The sequence below is a fragment of the Aphelocoma coerulescens genome, chromosome 5, assembly GCF_041296385.1.
Source record: "Aphelocoma coerulescens isolate FSJ_1873_10779 chromosome 5, UR_Acoe_1.0, whole genome shotgun sequence".
NCBI classification, from domain to species: Eukaryota; Metazoa; Chordata; class Aves; order Passeriformes; family Corvidae; genus Aphelocoma; species Aphelocoma coerulescens.
This window is the reverse complement of record NC_091019.1, coordinates 20,016,388-20,036,472: the sequence shown is the minus strand read 5'-3', so window position 1 is coordinate 20,036,472 and position 20,085 is coordinate 20,016,388. Positions and strand designations below refer to the sequence as shown.

The 20,085-nt window shown below is 53.6% G+C and overlaps 1 protein-coding gene across 1 annotated transcript; it reads right to left on the bottom strand.

Moving 5' to 3' along the window:
• Positions 1 to 5,001: 5,001 nt before the first annotated feature.
• On the bottom strand, positions 5,002 to 15,913 carry IFITM10 (interferon induced transmembrane protein 10). Its single transcript, XM_069018730.1, has 3 exons — positions 15,804 to 15,913; positions 14,337 to 14,751; positions 5,002 to 5,897 (listed from the first exon to the last, which is right to left on the bottom strand). Exons 1-3 carry the CDS (start codon positions 15,911 to 15,913, stop codon positions 5,748 to 5,750), a joined length of 675 nt encoding a protein of 224 aa, XP_068874831.1. The 3' UTR covers positions 5,002 to 5,747.
• Positions 15,914 to 20,085: the final 4,172 nt, after the last annotated feature.

Genomic DNA, 20,085 nt, shown 5'->3' with positions numbered 1-20,085 from the left:
GAGTTCCTGCTCCTTTGCCCCCAGTGCTGAAATGGAGTGCCATGTTGGGCCGCACTAAGGCTTGCCATGGGTAGTGAGGGTAGGCGAGGGGCTTAGATGTGCCTGGAAACCCTCTGGGGTCATATTCACTCCTCTGAAGGCAGAGGGAAAGGGACAAGAGAGAGGATAGGGACAGGGGAATGGGAGAGAAACCAGATTGTTTCATTTTAGTATATCCAAGTCTTAAAAAATAATCATTGCCCAGTGCTCTGGGACAAGGCATGGTCTTTCTTCCCTGTATGTGAATTGGAGATGGGAAAAGCATTACTCTGGGCCAGAAGGCAGCACGGAGCTAGGCTCCATGCAAGGGTCTATCAGGTCCAGACCCTTTCTCTGTACCCTTGTGCTGGTTTTTGTTAGGCTGCTCACCAGTTGCTAGGGTTTTTTTTGTTTTGCTTCAATCATTTTCAGTGATGAGAGCATCTGCTGCCATCTGTGCCTCTCCCTCCTCCCCCCGGCAGGGCTGCACACCGCCGTGGTCTGCCTGCAGAGCCAGGCACTCTTCACTGTCCAACCTGCACACGGATGAGAGGATGGAGAGGAGGGAAGAGGCAGCTCCATCAGTGCCCTGCTCTTCCCCTGTGTTTGCCGACCATATGTGGGCACTGCTGCAATTGTACCCATCACAGGATACCCACAGTGCCAATGTCCCAGACCCTGGTGGCTCTAAGCAAGGCTGCAGCTCCTCCTCTGAGAAGTCATTAACCCATGAGACAGTGTTGGAGAGGAAAACAGAGATGAAAGGGCTTTGATAAGGTCACCTAGGACATCAGCACATGGCTGGGAAGGGAGGTGAGAGTTGTTACTTGCTGCCAGCGTGACTCTGCCTCCTGGCCATGGAGTGCCTGGGAAGCAGGGTTGTGATGCTACAGCATAGTCGGCTTTTGCTGGAGGGTTACACACCCCACAGCAGAACAGAGGTTGCTATTTGCATCTCTCTCGACTGTTAATTTGGGTATGCAGGCTGAGGGCTGCTCCAGGTCTGACTCACCATGCTCTGCCTGCACGTCTGGCAGCTCATCCCAGGCAGGGGAACCTGCGGATGTCGACACTGGGCTGGGAGGTCTTTACCTGAATGAGTTTCATCTCACGTGTATTACTGACAGCCCATAGATAAAGGAGAATTGCGGTGTCATGTTTACCAGCCAAACCCAAGCCAGTTCACCCCAGCTAGGACTCGATGCGCAGCTGTCTGCAAACTGGCTTGGTGGCATTTGTGCAGAGGTGCCATCCCCGAGCCCTGCGCAGCAGTGGGGGCAGAGGCTCGGGTGGGCACTGAGACTTGGCGTAAGCACAGCAGGGTTGGCTCACACGCCCTGCCTGGCTCCCAGCCACCTTTCCCTGCCAGCGTGGAAGGTAAATGTCTACCGGTGCCCGGGCCCTCGCCTGACACACATGTCCCGGCTGGCACAGAGGGCTGGGGACCCGCTGCTGGCTGGTTTTAGGAGCCACCCTCACCTCACGACTGCTTCTTGCACAGGCCAGCGCTTGCAGGGGCTCGCAGCTCCCCAGTGCTGGGGCTTGGGGCCGGGAGTCCCGGAGAAGCGTGGATGGACCTGTGTCCCTCGCTAGGGGAAAAGCGCCCGGAGCTCCCGGCCCGCCCAGAGGCCGCGGAGATGGGCGGTGCGCTGCCGGCTGCGGTGGAGCGGTGAGAGAGGGCCCTCTGCCTGCCTCCCGCAGCCTGGCAGCTCCAGCTCGGCTCGGACACCCCGCTCTCTGCCGCCGTGACCTCCTCCTGTGTGCTGGCGCTGCCCTCAGGGTCCCCCCGCAGCCATTTCATCGCGGGGCTGGACCAGCGCCGTCCCGCAGCATCGCCTCCCCCGGACGAGGGTGTCCCTCAGCAGCCTCGGTGGCCTTTCCCCAGGCTCACTCCAAACGCCTTTCAGCTACCAGGGGCACAAAACCAGCACAGGTGTTTTAGGCACAATTGCACAATGTCGCCTAACAGGGAACAGTCGCTCCCCACGAGCTACACAAAAAGGAAAAAGCAATCCTCATCAAGCTGTCAGTCCCGGTTTCCCGAAGGAATACAATTAAATCTTTAAATGGCAACGTGACCGTCAGTTCTTCCCCATCTCAAAAGATGCTTCTCAAGCTGCATTCGGCTGTTCCTCTCTTCCACCCCCTCCTCACAGTTTTCCTTCCCGCCGCGGAGTGCAACAGAGGCTGCGGCTTCGCAGCCAAAAAAAGTGCGATTTGGAGAGCGCGGCGCGACGTTGTGAGTGGCAGAAGTGAAAAGGCAGAGAAGCAACTCTTGAAAGCCTGCCTTCTGCCGCGGCGGGTGTCAGCCTTGGCAAAACCTGAACTTCCAGAATTTTCTTGCAAAATTAAAAAAAAAAAAAGGCAATTAGAGGACCTGTCGAATTTGGCTGCTGCTTTTCTTTCCTTTGTTCCCTCAAAATGAAAAAAGTTCTTTCTTTCCCTTAACACCACAGTTGGTGCAATCTGGGATGTACTTGCCTGACAGTATATGGGGATGTAGTTTTGCTGTCTCAAGCTGGGGTTCCCTGACACTGACAAGATGAAAAATGGATGCTGAATACCTTGATGCTGCTGCACTTGGAAGACTCATGCATGAATAAATGATTTTTTTTTTTTCTCCTAAACAAACTTGGAAATCTACGGCTTTCCATTTTTTTCCTCCACTTTGGGGATGCTTTCCTCCTGCTGTGGGCTTGGAGAGACTCCATTAAAACAAAGGGGAGACACAGAGAGAGGAAGGGAGAGCACAGGAGCTTTGCTGCCTGACAGCCCAGAGCTGCAGGTGGAGTTGAGGCGGGGGCTGTGGTGGAGCTGATCATATGCTGGGTTCCGTCATCCCATCCTCCAGGCACAGGGTTTCTGCATCCTCTTGCTACCTTGTTCTTGTCTGTGGCAGGTCTGGGTGCACCTCCAGCCTGCTGCAGCACAGTGATTTCACCTCCTACAACATGGGTAACAAACAATAAATATGATGGCTACTAATATTAGCCCTCCCTCTCCATCCCTGGTGGGTTATACATGCAAAAAATGCTGCCGAGTCAGTTCAATATTCCCCCTGGTTTATTAAACCAGCATCCATTTTCCTGCAGATCCTGGGATGATGATAACTCATTTGTCACACTTGTTAAATGTAGAAAAGGCTGGCTTTGGGTCACTTCCAGTTTTGTGTCAGCTCTGCCTTTATCTGAGCAGCCCCATGCCTGCATGCCAAGCAGGGTGGCTCTCTCCTGCCTAGCACAGGAGATGGGGACGGTGGCATTGTTCCTGCAAGATTTACTGGAGTTGGGGGTGGTCTCTGAGTGCAAAAGCACTTGCAACGTGGCTCACAGGAGTCCCAGCTCATAGAAAGGAATGCACTCATTATTGCAAGAGATGCCATTGGTCCCTCAGGTATCTAAGCCTGCGGCCTGGAACCCCTGGCACTGCACACATGGCGACCCTGCCTGAGATATCCTCCGAGCCCATCCAGCTCCACTTGTGTTTGGGCTGCAAAGCTTGAGAGGTTTGATGGGGAAGGATACCAAGCCAAGACCTTGAACACAGCCAAACGTGAGCTTGGTGCAGGTACAGGGGGTGGGAAAAGGGGATACAGCCTCATCTCTGTGCCTCTCCTAACCGTGGAGGACCCAGGGACGGTTGGTCTGGGTCTTGCCTAGGGTAGCACTGTCCCAGCAGGATATAATTTGCTCCAATTACCAGGTGCCAGTTCAGGGTGGCTGCAATGTGAGTCATTTTGGCTGTACCCTCTTTGGGGGCATTGCCATCATGACAGGCCACCTCCTTCCTCAGCCTGGGATGAGGACTGGCTGTAGCCCCTACATATGTTAGGATGGCCATGACCCCTCCGGTCTTGCTTCAGGGAAGGGAGCAAGAAGCAACCAAGAGAGGCTGGGAAGAGCATTGACCTCTGGATGAGTGATCATAGAGCAGTTCATGGCTGAGATACTTTCAGGGCACCATACATTGTACTGCCAACCGAAACTTCGCTGCAAAACAGACCCCTGATCTGGTCTGGTATGGAAATGCATTCAGTGAGTGAGGAGCAGGGAGGACTGCCGGTCTTCCTGCCCATAGCTCCCCCTATAAATGAAACCCAGGACAGGATGAAGGTGTGGAGACCTGAGCAGGAAGGAGGTGATATCTCATGACACTTTCAGGGAAGCATCTTCATGATCAGTCCCCACATCTTGCTATGGCACATCCCTCACTGAGCACAGCCCAGAGACAGCCTGCTGATTTAACCATGCCCTCAGCAGATGATGAAGTGTCCCATGACAGCCTGTCTGCATTCCCCATCTCTTGCTTCACCTTTGCTTTCAGGGTGGGTGCAAAGGTGGATCCTGATGCCTTCTCCCAGCTCCATGGCTGGTCTGCAGTGATTGGTGCCCCTTGGCATGAGGTCATCTTACAGCTGGAAAAATATGAGGCAGCTGTGGCACATGAGATGAGATGAAGGGTCAGAGGGGCTGATAGGATGTATTTTAGTTCTGGTCTTGCCATTAATTTATGGGTGTTTTCAAGTCAGGGTGTGTTGATTTGCAGCACAACAGGCAGCCACAGGCAGCTATCGGGCAGGGCTCTGGGCTCCTGCCTATTTCAGTGGCAAACGCACGTCGTCTCCAAAATCTGGCTCTTCGTAATGACCCCGGGAAGTGCTGCAGTAGCAGCAGGTTCAGACTGCAGCGATTTATTTCTCTCTTCAACGTTGGTCCTAGCAGGGGAGGGGGGCCCTGCCCGCTCAGCTGCCTTTGCCTGCTTGCCATAGATCTTCCAGAGGAAGTCACCGAGGTCTCTGCTCTTAAATCTGGGTCTGCGCTCTCCTTCACGGCTGCATGCGGCCCTGACCTGCAGCAGCATCCCTCACTCCTGCTTTAAATCTCTCCCGGGCAGCTGCTGGTGACATTAGCATTTTCTCTTGCCAGCCCATAGAGACCAGGAGCTCAGCCCTGCTAAGGAAGGAATTAGCCCGGCAGCATCACGTATCAGAGGTATCTTTTTATTGACTGTTTACAGAAATACAGTAGCACTCCACTTAGGTGGCTTAGGCGAGTTCTCCAGAAGGTGCCTTCCTTCTCAGCACTGCTGGGAGATCCCAAGGAGAAACCTGCCCTTTAACACTTTGGGGCTTCTCTGGAGGCTTTGGAGCTCCCCAGCAAGAACTTCCTAACACCTTCAGCTCTCCAGGGGTTGGAAGTTGTCTGAACCAGGAGATGAAATTCAAGAGAAGAAAAGGAAAAGAAACCCCCACAAGCTGGGGGTGGTGGGGCGGTCTGAACACACCTGATATGTCGTGAGCCAGCCCTGCCATGATCCCCATCCATCACTGTATGTGTCTCCAGCTCCACAGGACCCCCCTGCTCCCCAGAGCTCAGCTGCCTGCCACCAAGTGTGCGTAGCTCTGGGCTTTGCACGCTCTTTTCACACAGCTTGTTGGCCATAAAATAAATAAAATAAATATTTCTTGGTCTATTTTTCTTCCTGTACATGTGTAAGAGTGAGACCTTTTTCTTCAGCTCTTCACATACCATTTCAGGGCAAGAAGGGTATGCTCAGCTGGGCTGATAGATTAATTTAACTTTTATTTATGTATTTAATCGACTTTTTTTTTTTTTTTTTTGGCAATCAAGGTGTAGTGGTTGGTTTGTTTTGTGTGTCCTTGCTACAAGAAACTGCAGACACTTCTGGCATAGAGGCATTTTGGCGGCAGCAGCTGCTGTTGGCCTCACTCAGTAGTCAGTGAGAGGGTATCGCAGGAAGATGAAGATAAGGATGATACAGAAGGTGGCAAGGGCTGAGCTGGTGATGTTAAAAAGCCGGGCTGTCTTGGCATCTTCAACTGCTCCATTTAAGTCATTGAGGAGTTTCTTATCCCGGACCTGAGACAAAAAGATAAATAAAGTAATTGCAACATGTATGAAAGACATAACTTGTCTCAAGCAGCAGCCACAAAACCCAGTGCAGCTGTACGTGGTTACCTGTACAGCAGATGAGGGCTGGGCTGGGCCTCTTTGTATTTGAGCACTTCAGGTGCCATAAAACACCCTGAGGTGAGGTTTGCACCCCATCTCTGCTATGGGTTGAGCTTGTGAAACCAAGCACTGTAATACCTGTGGGCTGGAAATTCCTGGAAGCAGAGAAGACCTGGAAGAGTGACCCACTGCTGTTACCAACCAGGCAAACCAGGGCCCCATGGTCCCCGGAGTGAAGCAGTGCCATTTGAAGCCTGAGGGTGCACAAAGGAACTGCGATGCCACTGTGCACCCCAGGCACATGGGCACTAAAGCACACTTCCCACCGTGTCACGGCCCCCTGGCCCTGCAGTGCCAGGCTTTGGCTCAGCCAACCCGAAAGGGAGAAGGCTGGCTGCAGTTTCGGTGTGCATCCCCGTGCCTCTGTCTGCACTGAGGGGCTGAGCGGGTGAAGCCTGGCACGGCACGCTACTGCAGCTCCCGGGCTGCGCACGAGCCTCCAGCATATTAAGTAGTCCTGGGTTAATGAGTTCCTTTCCTTTTGCAGGTCTTATGCGGATTGTGTAGCATCCCTGCCACAGGCAGTTTTCTATTCTGACAGCACAGTCTGCTCCCTTCATTATGCTGCGGGCTGGGACTTTTATGGGCTTTCCTTGGGACAGCCCTGCAGTGGGCGATGATTGTGCATGTCCATGTCACTGGCCTGTCCCTACCTCCTCCGGGCTGCCAGGCAGTGCATGGCACTGCCAGGCAGCAATGCCACTAGCAGGCATTACCGACGTACTAGCGACAGCATTACCAGGCAGCAGATGGCACTGCAAGGCAGCAGATGACACTGCCAGGCAGCAATGGCACTACCAGGCACCATGTGGCATTACCAGGCAGTGGATGGCACTGCCAGGCAGCAGAAGGCTTAGCCAGGCAGCACATGGCACTGTAAGGCAACGATGGCATTGCGAGGCAGCAGATGGTACAGCCAGGCAAGGATGCTGCGAGCAGGCAGAGATGGCACAATGAGGCATCATGTGAATAGCACAGCCAGGCAGTGACAGCACAGCCACGCAGGCAGCGATGGCACGGCCAGGCAGCTGATGGCACTGTCCACCAGCAGCAGCTCTGCAGTTTGATCCCAGCAGAGGAGGGGTCAGACTCCATTGCTTCCTGGCAGGGATATGTCCCTGTCCCCAGGCTGCCCCTTCAGCCAGCACTCAGCAGACTCGGGCAGCTGGAGCCACAAGGATGTGGGACAAAAGGACCAGGACACTTGACTAGTCATCCATTTCCCCGTATCCAAGCGGGGTGCTCAGGGTGTGGCAGGGCCTGCCCCACTGCCCGCTCTTGGGTGGGGGCTGGGGGGAGCAGGGCTGTGAGCCCTTTGCCTGCCCTGCTGCCAGCAGTGAGAGCCCCGCTGGGCACTGCCGGCCAGACACCGGATGCTGGTGGCAAGCTGCAAAAACCTGCACCAGAGTCAGACTGAGGAATATTAAAAGGCTTTTATCGATCAGGAGCTTTCCGAAAAGACTCTGCGACGGATTCAGACCACATCTTACGGACTTTTCTCTCCTCCTCCTGCAGCACTTACCCACGGGGCTGTCCTGAAAGCCTTCTGCAACTTGCTGGACATGGGGAAGGGTTGCTGAACCCCTCACTCCCACTGAGTTATGCTGGTTCATGGGGCATCCAAAACTGCATCTCAGACCCTCAAGTAGCACTGCTCTTCTCCATCACACCAATAAGGACATCTCTGCACAAGCAACCCCTGATCTTCTGAACTGTGGGTAGGGAAGCTGCCTAGGTCCACAGGATCTGGTGCTGGCAGGCACATAGGCAAGAATGAGCCTTTTTTTCATACTTGTATTAAATCAAACGGTGCCAGGTCCTCGGCCTCTGATGTGGGAGCTTGCAGCTGGAGCTGGGGCCATCTACCCATTGCTCTGCTGTGGAGTGCTCAGCTCACCATCCTTCTGGGATTGAGAAGAGGGGACAGTCACAAACTGCATGTGTCTTTGGGGCACGCTTGGCTGGAGCTCTCAGCAGAGGAGATGATCTCTGGGAAGGCAGCAAGCCAGCAGCACGGGAGCCCACATGCCTTTCTGTGTCAGCTGAATGTCTGGGATGACTCACATTTGAAATTATTCAGTAAGTTTAACATCCTCCCAAAAACCCCTGGGCTCAGCAGCACCAGGCATTTGGCACCTCCTCACGAACTGGTGAGAAGCCCCAGAGGGGCTGGATTCAGGCCAGAAATCCCGATTGCTGCTCCCAGCAGACTCTTTGAAGCTCTTACACACCTCCCTCTTCCCAGCGGTGGGGCTGCCTCAGGCAAAGCCTACATGGAGCAAATGCCTTCTGTCCCTTCCTCCACTGCAACCCAGTGCTCTCTGCCACAAGCAAGCTGGCGTTTGCTGCCAGTGTTTGCCAGGCAGACAGAGGTTTCTCCAGCAGACCTGCACAGCCAGCACACCAAGCTCTGCAACCCTTCCACGGCCAAGCCGCTTTACCTTTGTGAAGCCAGTTCCTCTTGGCCCCAGGAGCTCTCTCCTGCTCCTCACCTCCTGTTCCTCCTGTCCCTGGGGCGCTCTACAACCCTAATTTCCATGCTCAGCCTTCTCCAGTGCTCCCAGCAGCCTCTCCCAGTAGCATCTCCCACCTGACACCAACTCACACTCGTGACCAGTGCTTTAGCCCTTTCCCACGACACACTTCAGCAGCGCCTCTCCTTGACTTTCCCATGGCTCCCTTTGGCCCTGCTCCTGTCGTGCTGCATCTGTGGTGAGGGGTGCCTGGGGCTGCCCTCTCCCCAGTGACACCATTCCCTCACAGTTCCTTTTTTGTTGTTCCTTCCATCTCTTCTCTTTCCTGTTGTTTGGGTCCAAACAATGGTGCGATGGCCACCTTTGACTCCTACCAAAGGACACCCAGCTGCCTCCTCTTCCTGCACCTCCAGTTGGTTCCACCCACACACTCCTGCCAACCCCTGTGGCTTCAGTGGTCAGCCTCATGAAAATCATCCCTGATTGCCCATAATCGTTTATATTGAAATGGAGCCTCTAAGTGCCAGACAAATGCAAGGGCCCCTGTGGCATAAAAGTGCAATGAAAAGGAGTTTCTCCTTACAAACCACTCACAGCTCCAGCCTCCCACACCTCTCCAGGGCAGCCTCGCCTCCTCCTTTCATGGCCTTGCACCCCCAGATGCTTCCAGATGTCTCCCTTTAATGTCCTGCTGTGGCAACTGAGCCAGGCTGTGGAGGAGCTCTCCTGGAGAGCGGGTAAGTGTTTCAGCTCCTTCCCTGCTTTGTCCTTAAGGAGATGCTGGTGTCTTCCTTATAGCCCAGCTTCAGCTTTTCCTATCTTCATGCTCCTGTGGCCACTGTCATCATAATGTGCTGGCAGCTGGTGCACGAGTTTCTGGGAGCCCTGGAAGCTGATTCCTTCCATGGCCAGAGAGATTAATTATGGTGAGGGACAGATCCTCAAGGTGACAAGGCTGAACCCCCACCCCAGACCCAGGTGTGGTGTTTTCTTAGTCACAGGCTCTTCTCATCACTTTGACCCTTCTTACCTTGCCTAAGGCTAGATGGGGATTTTTGGCCCTGCTTTGCACTGAGATGATGGGTGTGAGGATAATTACATCTGCTGACTAGGGTTTCCCTGGGCACCTCCAAGCACTGCGTGGTGGCCACCTTGGAGTTTCCCTCCTGGACAAGGCAGAGCTCACCTCTGATCCAGGCTGGCAACTTATACAATTTATTTCTTCTTCCATGCCTGTCCTTACATGAAACACAGCCAGCTTTTGTGCTCTAACATGGAAACTGTTCTCCTCTCCTTTCCCATCAGCAAAAGGAAAGGTATGGCCTTTCCATCCAACCATCCCTATTTGCCTGTCACCTCCCTGCTGCTCAACTTGTCTTCCAGTATCTCAGTCTCACTGTAATCCGCCTCCAGCGTGCCAGTGCCCATGGGTTCTTTCGCTCCTCCCTCTCATCCCTGTCCTCTGTCCTTTGTTTCCTTGAGGTTTTACCTTCTCCTTCCTCTCCATGTGCTCCCCTTGGCTCCTACCACCCCACTGCCTTCCCCAGCAGTCACCTCCCCTCTCTCTGCCCTGAGGCTCAGCCCCTCTCATTTTTGGGAGCAGCAAACTTGCTGCTCTAGTAAAAAGTGCTGCCTCAGCTTGCAGAAAGAGACGAATGGTTTGTTGATAACGAGTCTAATGAGGCTGTTTTTAAGGCAAGGCTGGAAGTCCACAGCTGGTTGTCAGTAAACCCATTTCTATGCAGAGCTCCATGTCCCTACACAGAAGGAGCTCTGGAGGCGATCCTTGGATTTATTTGCTCTGTGAATTGCTCAAGAGCTCTCCAGCCCACGTGCCTCCACCACACCGGCACTGGCGTCACGGGACTGTCACCCCTGCATTTCACCCACCTCCATAAACCATTGCTCCTTCTGAAAAGCAGGGTGAGAGCCTGCCTGAGAGCTCGGGTGTGGCAGCTTCTCAGGGTTAATAAATAGCTGTGGATTTGTTCTGGTCTGCTTCAACTCAAAACAAGGAAGATCAACAAGTGGCAAGAGGGGAAGGCAGTCGTGCCTACAGCTGTGTGCTAAGGGCTGGGCAGAGAGTGGGCAAGAGAGCTTGGCATACTTCCATGACCTCAAGGGGCAAGAAAAGTCTGCAAGCAATGCTGTGGGCTGCTGGTGAGGCTTAAAAAGCCAGCAAGGCTCCTTGGCATCTTCATGTCTATAGAGCCACAGCAAGGCATCCGTACTGCGGCTCATCTGAGATCCCAGCTCCTCTGATCTACTGCCTCGTGGCACAATGGGTACACAGAAGGACCTGGCTCACCCCGACAGTCTCCAGAGACAAACCTCTGAACAACTGAAGTGAGATCTCCTGCCACCAGGCACTGATGCATCATTCATTACCACTTGGAGCTGGGAAAGGGGAAGGGAGGGAGCTGCTGAATATCAGACCACAACATTTGCTTCTGATCAAAACCAACCGAATCCAAAGTGTTGCTGTTGGAGTGATACTTTTATCTGTGCTGGGCTGGGGTTAGGGTTACTTCAGGTTTTCTAACTTCTCTGTTCCTGCTGTTGATCTCTTCTCCCCCAGCATCCAGCACACACAATTAGATGCGAGTGCCTTGCTTGCACTCTGGGAGGCTGACCTTGAGAAGCTTGAGATGTTAGAAATGACCCCTGGAGGGATACATGAGTTGTGTGACCCCATTGCAGCCCAGCAAGCTGTGTTTGCTGAGGATCTGGCCTGCTATGGGGGTAAATAAAGATGAGGCATGCTGCCACGGTCCTGCTCAGAGTGCTTGGCTGTGACATCTGTCACACACAGAACCTGCCTTGTATGTCAGTTTCTGCCCTCACCTGACTTCATGTGTTTCTTTCTTCACAAATTCTTTGGCGCTGGGGTGGGGGGTTTTGGCATTTTTTAGTAAATGGTTGTCACCATGAAATAGCATTTCCCTGCAGAAAGAAATCTAGAAGGCTGTAGCTAGCATGCAAAAGGCCAGGCAGACATGCCTGTTTTCCCAGATGTGGCTGAAACCAATAAAATAGGGCATGAGGAAGGAGACAGCTTTACAGTAATATTCAAGTGCACCAAGGATATATCTGTCTTCCAGTGTGGGCATTATGCTGCTGAAACCAGAGAAAATGCTAGGGTGTGCTAAGATATATACTGACACATCTCATGGACTTGGGACACAAAGAAGATACTGCTTTATTAACAGTATGAATCTGTCAGATGCAGGTGACCTTTATGACAGGGAATTGAAAATGCTATTTCTGATAATGAAAATTATAATTCTTGAAGTTGCTGGATGTTTCAGTTATTCAAAGGAAGTGTAAAAGCTGTAACCCAGCTTAACTTAACGGCATCAGTGCACTGGTGGCCCTTGAGGAAACCTGTGTGGCTGAGGGCTCTGCTGTGAGGGGTCCCAGAAGAGGCTCAGGGAGGGGAAGGTGCAGCTTCACTCCTCTCCCACCTACAGAACCTTAGTCAGTCCCTTCAGAGCACAGGCATGCTAGAAAGGCCAGACTTAAGTGCCTACCGCTCAAATGCTTTACATTTAATTGCAGAGAAACAAGAGAAGTCTGTTTAAAGGGATATCTGTCCTTAGGGCATTTCTTGCTCCTGTTTTCTCTGAACTTCTGGGAAAAACATTATTGATGGTAAAAGAGAAGAAAACATGCTTCTGGAGAAATAACCATAACACCCAGCCTGGCTGGGGTGTTGGGAAGATCCCTGCAGTAATGTGGGTAAGGAACACAGCTGCCTTTCTGAACATCCCAGTCTTCCCCAGGACAGACCTGCTATTGCCCCAGCATCTGCATTGCCTCTCACCACCCACCCCAACAGCAGCTCATGAGAGCACTCTGCATCCCTTCAGCCACTTGCTAGCTTTGTCCTCTGCCTCTGAGGGACATTTTGTTTCTATTTTCCCCTTGCCACAGAGTCACAGCCACTGGGGAGCTCCAAAACCAGAGCACAGTTATTTCTACCCGCTCAGTGCTACCTCTGTTTGGGTACCGCGGTTACATCCCATCAGCTACCGCCTTCTCAGTCTGAAAGCCAAGGCTTGTTTTTGACAGCCATCTTCTATTCTCCTTTCTCTGATTTGGAGCAAATTTGCCCATTTGCCTTCCCTCACTACTGCCTCTTTTTTTCATGCTTGAGTTTGTGTCCTCTAGATCTTTGCAGACAGATGCCGAGCCCATGCCTCTATTGTGGTGCAAGGCCCTGGGTTACTTCTGGGCTTTGCCCTTCCTTCCACCCCATGTCAAGGATAGTGAAGGGTTCAGCCTCTAAAAACTTTGCAGGTGGCAGACACTATCCTGTCACCTGGGGATGGGTCAGCCCTGTCCTCAGGCTGTCCTCCCCTCACTGCTGCAGCAGCAAGGGAGCACATGTACCCAGTCAGTCATGGTAGTCTCTTCCACGGGAAAGATGTCAATCGTTAAAGGCAAATACAGACAGGAAAGGCTTAAAAATAAGGAGGAAGCCAGTTTTTTCTTCCCTTGCTGGATCAAGGTGTGGGGGGTGTTAAGGGACTTGCTCCCCCCACTCACGTTAGGCTGCTGCTGACTGGATTTGCCCTTTACTCATGGTGACGCTTCGCCCCAGGATGATTTAAGTTATTAAGTGCCTCACTCAGGCAGCAGCAGAGCCTCCTGCACAGGCAATGGATGAGAGCTCGCCTCCCATCTTGGGGAACGAGAAACTGAGGCAGGCACCACAGGGCCAGTGCTGGGTGAGCCCAGGACATGGGGCCACAGACTTGTCCCTGAGCCTTTCTGATGGAGACCCTGACAGTGTTGGGAGCAGCCTCCTTGTGGTGCTGGGTGCTCACGGTCCAGCTCACAGGAGCTGTATGGGTTTAATTGATCTGCTTCTGTGACGAAGTCCGTCTGCACCCTGGCCTTCCTCTAAATGCTGCCTGCCAAAACAAATCAGCCAGCTCCTCTCCGGGCCACCCAGCCGCCCCGGGCTCTCTGCACATCCATTCAGTTAGTTTTGCATCTGGCAGGCAGGGAAGGGGAGGGCAGCCCAGGCCCCTCTCTCCTGGCAGCTGCCAAGGGGCTGCCTGTTTGCCAAGCACCATCCCTGCCGGGCTGCTCTCCCCTGCAGCTATCAGGAATAATAACCTGGTCCCATTCCCATCATGGGCTGTGCTCCACGCCATCACTCTCTCCAACAACACAGCTCTCTATTCCTCCAGCCCCGACACTGTGGGAAGCCCCCCACACTCTCTTCCACCTCCTCACCATTCCCATGATGCTGGCAGGTCTCCAGGGCTTGTTTTGGGATTTATAGGGCTTGAGATGGGGGAAGCTGGCCACGAGCTCTGGTGTTTTAATTAGCGAGAGGGCAAGAAAGAAACAGGCAGGATTGCCCTGCACTTTGTAAGCTTCTTACCCCCTGCAACTTGCCAGCTGATGGCTGATCCTGCCTGGCTGCTTCTTACTGTTCCTGCCTGACCATCCAGTGCTGCTGGGTCCTCTCCTGATGATCTCTACCAGCTAGGATCCTGAATAAGGGACCTAGTGCCGGCGTGCCTGCAGGTGCAGCATGAGCCAAGCCAGCCCTGTGTTGCCTGCTTGTCACCCAGCCGCCACGGTACAGAGGAGCCTCTGAGGGTACCTGGAGCAAGTGAAAGCACCTCTTCCCCACCTGAAGTAACATCCCAGGCTCCTCAGCTCTTCCCGTCCCCATCCCCATTGTCTGCAACCTCTCATTTGGGTGGCAAAGATGTGTTCCACATCAGGCACAACCCCCAAATGCTTCCCCCCTGCCCAGTCACCCCTTACCCCGTGCCTCGTGCTCAGTACTCACTTTCAGTGAATAGGCCAAGGCGATGAAGCCGAGGCAGCAGAAGTTGAGGTATACAAAGTTGAAGATAGACCAGAGATAGTAGTCGTTCACCTCGGTGGTGTCAGGATAGATTTCGATGACAGTGGTGGGGTTGGTCATCGTCTTCTTCTCCACCGAGTGCTTGCACGGGACCGCTGGCCGCAGACTGTCCCCTTTGCAGCTCTTGCTCTCCATGAGATAAACGGCAGAAGAAGGAGACAGGACGGGCGAAGCTTGCCGGAGAGCTGGGGGCTTGGCGATGCAGGCGAAGCAGCCCTGCGGGGGGCCTTGAGGGGGTCTCGGGGTCCAGGCCACCCCCTCAAAGGGGCATGGCGGGCCCAAGGGGGGGTCCTGTGTCCTCTCCGTGGTGGCTGCCGCGGCGTCACCGCGCTCTGCCCTGGCAAAGCAAAAAGCCCCCCCGTGAAAAATGGGGGTGAGGGGATGGAAAGGCTGGGGGCAGGGGAAGAAGAGAAAGGGGGCAAGGAGCAGACAAGGGGAGACGTGGGGGGAAGGCAGGAGAGAGAGAGAGGGACCGGGAGACAGAGGAGAGAGCAGGGAGAGGAGTGAGGGAGTGGGCAGAGGAGAGAGGGAGGAGAGTAGGGCAGGCAGGAGGGGGAGGAGGGAGCACCGCTACACCCGGGGACCACGACGCCGCCGCCTCGGCGCGGAGCTGCCGCCGGCCCCGGCCCCGCGGCGGGGGCAGAGGCGCGGGCAGGGCGGGCAGGGCGGGCAGCATCCCTCCCCCTCTGCCACGGCCTCCCCCCGCCGCTGCCCGCTGGCCTGCGTGACCCGCGTGCCATTCACCACTGGGGAAATAATCTTTTTTTTTTTAAAAAAAGGAGACAAATAAAAGCAGAAAGAAACACTTGGGAGGCGCCGGGGGGCTGCGAGGGAGTTGCCAGCCGGCCGCGCTGCAGCCCCCCGCAGCCCTGCCCGCCCGCCTCTGTCTGTCGGTCTGTCGGGGCCTTCTCCTTTCTGTCCCATGCCGGGATGGGAGCCGGTGGCTCGGCTGCGGACGGAGCGGGTCTCCCGGTGCGGCAGAGCAGCCCGCCCCTCCGCCCTCCCTCCCTCCCTCCCTCCTTCCTTAGGGGAGTGGGTATTGGGGGGGGGGGGGATTTTTTTTTTCCTGAGTCCTAGTCTCTGCGGGATTCCAGATGTGATTCCATTTCCCGGTCCCTTCCACCTGCCAGCAGGTTTCCCATACCCCCCACCCCCGCCCTCGTTTTTTTTTTTTTTTTTTTTTTTTTTTTTAGGATATCGTGGCTGGAGAGGAGGAGGAAGAGGAGGAGGGGAAGAGAGGATGAAGAGAGATGATGGGAAAGGGGATATTGGAAGAAGTTCCCCTCCACCCTAGCTTTGCAAATAGGAGAGACTAGTCCACCTCTGGCTGCCCGTCCGTCCGTCCATCGGTCTCCTCCGAAGGCATCAGGAGAAGCGAGGGATACTCACAAGGAGGGATGCGGGGAGTCGCTGCATATCCGGCTCAGCACTGCCTCCGGCTCGGCTTCCTCGGCGCTGGAGTTGAAGGAGGAGGGGAGGGCGGGGAGGGGGGCACCCATGGACTAGGGGTGGGCAGGGACGGAGTTAGGGGATGGGAAGGTCAGCCTGCAGCCCCCTCTCTCCCCCCGAACATGCTTCACGCAGGAGAGCTCCTCCGTCTCTCAGCCCTTCTCCTCGTGTCCCCCCCACTGGGACGTCACCTCCTGCTTGGAGCATCCTGGTAGCGCCCCGCTGGAGAAGGGCATCTCCTGGGCCCCGGCCCAGCGGCTTCCCCGAGCATCAGAAGGGGATGCTCGGCCCTGTTCTCCCCATTATCACCCACAGAGACCTTTGCAGCGGGGGACTCGCTGCAGCCTTGTTTGCGGGTTCACTCCTATGGACCTGGGTGAAAAACTAAAACAAGTGTGTCAGGAGTGCCTGGGGAACCGGAATTAACAAGGGGAGGTGGTGGTGATGCAGTGCTGTGGGGAAAAACGGGTTCTGATCTTGAGGGGATGAATGGAAAGGAGATAAATCCTGTGTGTGAGGTAACAGATCCTGCTGGCACGGAGCAAACCCCAGTGCAGGCAGGGTTGGGAGCACTCCGGTAGCAGGATGCACGGCATGTGGCTGCTTTGGGGGAGGGCGGTGGGGGTGTCACGAAGGCTGATCAAGCCCGGGAGGATTTGGCCGTGCCCAGGCTTAGCACAGGATCCGGGATGTGCTTGCTGCCTCCCATTGTTAACACTCTGGAAGCTGCATGGAATCCCAGCCCTAGGGTGCTGCGGTAGCGTCCCCCCAGGGACGTGATGATGGAGAGCAGCTGGTGCCGTGCAGGGACAGCTTGCAGGTCATTCAGGAGGATGCAGCCGTGGCACAGGGAGGGTGAGGACACAAGGACACTCCGTGTCCCCCCGCAGTGACATAGCCTGGCGCAGGTGGCCTTGTTGCAGCAGGCAGTTCAGCTGTGACGCTGGGGAAGGGCAGCAGAGAAATCCCCACGGTAGTGGAAACAGGGTGGGTAAAACAAAAGTTTGTGTGAGCAGAAACTGCAAGAGAAGGGAAATCCTCTGGAAATGCCTTAAGCCTACCCACAAAGTGCTGAGCTAAGAAATAAGGATGGTAATTCACTCAGCTCTTCACAGGCAGGTTTGGCTCCAGTGTAGGGGCACCCATGCCGTGTTCATCCCCCTGGCTTGGTGTGATGTGGGGGAACTTCTTGCACATCCACAGGTCTCTGAGGCTGAAGGGGATACAGTTTCCAAGAGACCAGTTTAATCCTTCTGCAGGTGCCTGCATTGGTTAAAAAAGGACAAATTGCCTTCTGGTTCAGGATTTATTGCTGCTGGAGTGGCGTTGGGTCCTGCCAAAGTAAAGGAGGTTTTATTGGTGCTACAGCTGCCTGTGATGAGACCCAGGTCTCTCTCCAAGAAGCTGCCAAGAAACAGAGGCAGTGCTAGGGTGAGAGTGATACTCCTGTGGGATTAAGAGGTTTGCAGGAGAGGCAGAGCCATGGCCAGCTGTTGTCAGCTTTTCTGGAGGGCTTGGACAAACTCAACTGTGCAGAGTATCCTCCCTGCAGGCTCAGGAGGAACAATGAAACCCCGTCGATGCAGACTGATGAGCCTGCTGTTCATTTGTCTGGGGAAAGTTGTGTGGGTAGGGCTGCTCCTCTTCTTAAGGCAGGGATAGAGGGTGAGCAGAGAAAAAGGTCAGAGGAGGTTTGGAGCAGGCAAGAGGAGGCAGCAGAGTGGTGTAGGGGAATGTGAGATCAACAGAGACAGTCACGTTCCCTGGTATGAATAGAACTGAAAGGTCAGGGGGGTTGAATGGCTGCTTTTCCTCTTCTCCAGGTACCAGGTCATCCCTACAGTTTGTAGAGCACTTTTTGGTCTTCAGGTGAGTGATTCATCATCTTCCTCGATGTTAAGTGTGAGCAATGAGAGGTTTATTATGTAGACAACAGTGGCATATATGCAGCATCACTGGTTCAAAAACCATTCATGTGACCCTTCTCCCAGGGAACTGACATAAAAATGATGCAAGGAATAAAACCCCTCAATATTCTGCATTATTTTAATTCTCCTCCAACTTTCTGGGGATCTTCAAAGCTCGTGCATGCATGCCCTCAACCATATGGTCTAGGACTACTTTAAAACAAAAGGTGGGGTGAGTATGAATAATCATCTGCATTACTTCGGCATCAAGGCTGGCTTCCCCTTGTGGTAAGCACGGGACAAACAGAACAGAAGGATGTTTCCTGCCCCAAAGCAGTTCTCCTGTAATCACGTTAGAGACGTGGGCTGTAGCATAATCAAGCGCTGTTAAGACCTGTGAGAAAATCTTCCATCTCAAATCCTACTCAAGCTCTTCAGAAAACCACTAGCAGAACCTGACCCTGCTTTTTTTTTATTTCTGAAGGAAAAAGTCCACAGCCTCCTGAATGCTACTTTCCTATTACCCCCATAAAATTCCTCAGTAGGTTGCTAAGTTCCATAAGCAGTAAGGCAGCCTGAGACTCAGAGGGGTAAATCCAATCTTCCCACTCTCCCTTGATCTCTGTCTTCTGTTCTCTGAGCTTTCATTCTGCATTCCACTTCTCTTCCCTCCCAAAGAAACCTAAAAATAAATAAATCCAAGAAAGAGCGGAAAAAGGAAAAGCCATCAGCCCCCAAAACGATGTGCTTAGTCATTCATGGTGAGTAAAAATAGTTTCCCAAATGAACAAATTGCTGAGCCAACCAGATGAGCAAGTCATTTCCATAAACAAGGGGTCTCATCCTCCCTCTCCTTGGGCAGGTCCTTGTGTTAACGGGCTTTTGGTAAAGCCCTAAGCAGAATTACTTGGAGAAGGATCAGGCCCATGAAGACAGCCCTGGGGGTCAGTGCCAAGCACCCTACTACTTAAGGGGACGTGATGAAAAATTTTATGTTCTTTGCATCAATGGAGACATTTAATGAAGTGAGATCCCAAATTGTCACGTGCATGGAGTTCTGCAGAGATGGTGCAGTAAACAGGGAGGCTGAAGTAAACCTGAGGACTTTCTGGGCAAGATAGTGTGGGGCTGCATTCAGGCTACTCCTGGGGCACGGGTGTGCTTTGCTCCCTGCTGGAAAAGCATGGGTGGGCAATTCTGGCTCTTGGCTTCTCTAGCTCTTGGCCAAGATCAAGCCTGTGATTGTTCCCACTGGGATGTAACATTCAGTACACAAGGCATGACTGAAGACTTAGGCAGAATCCCCCCAGCAGAAACAGGGCCCTCATATTCCTGTCAATAAGTATTTGCCAGCAAATGACTTTTCTCCCCTTGGGCTATTGAGGAATTGAGGGCTGCATGATTGGTTTTCAGGATCCAGCCACCCCTTTTGGGTTAAATCCATCTCTTTAACAAGAGAACAGCTGATTGGGGAATTTAGGCATCCGGGGGGAACAGAGGCTCAGGACATGCCAGTAGGGAAATCAGCTAAGCTCTCTCTGTGCTTAGATCGGCGCTCAGAAGATGGGATGGGACTTGGCTGCATCCATCTTGCTTATGTAGATGATGCTTTTTTCAAAGTAGGGATTAGCTCTTATCTTCCACCTGGCACATGGGGCCTTCATTCTGCTTCAGAGTCTCCAGCTCTCATACAGCAGTGCTAGGACTAAAAATTATACAGCTAGGCAAGAGGGACGGATTTTTCCTACATTACTGAAAAAACCCCACACCATGTTCATCACTGGGCTCCAGGACTTCCCCAGACATCACACCTTAGTGGATTTTAGGCCAAACTTAGAAGCTGAAGTTCCACTTGGCTGCTTCAGGACCACTCCAAAGCCTAAGCAGGAACTTGTTCTAACCTTAAACAGGAGCTTGTTCTAACTGGTCCAGAGGACCAGGGGACAGCCTGAGTTCCCTGTTAATGGACTACCCTTGGCAATACTCCACTGGGGAGGTGTGGTCTCAGGAGAAGGCTGTAGGCTAGCAGGGATGCTGGGAGTACTCGCTGCCCCAGTGGTGCTGGGTCAGGCAGGTGGCACTGTCATGTCACCTTGCAGAGGCTGTTATGTTTTAATCCATTGAAAAAGACAAATCCAACAGGCTCCTAGCATGTTTCCTTATCAGAGAGAAGGGGAGGAGCCCTTCTGAAACACACGAGTCCACACAAGTGGGCAACCAGTTGTCCAGAGACAATAGGTCAGGGAGACACAGTCTCTGGACACCAACAAAGAGTTTGGTATCTCAAACTGCAAAAAGAAAGACCACTCTCAGAA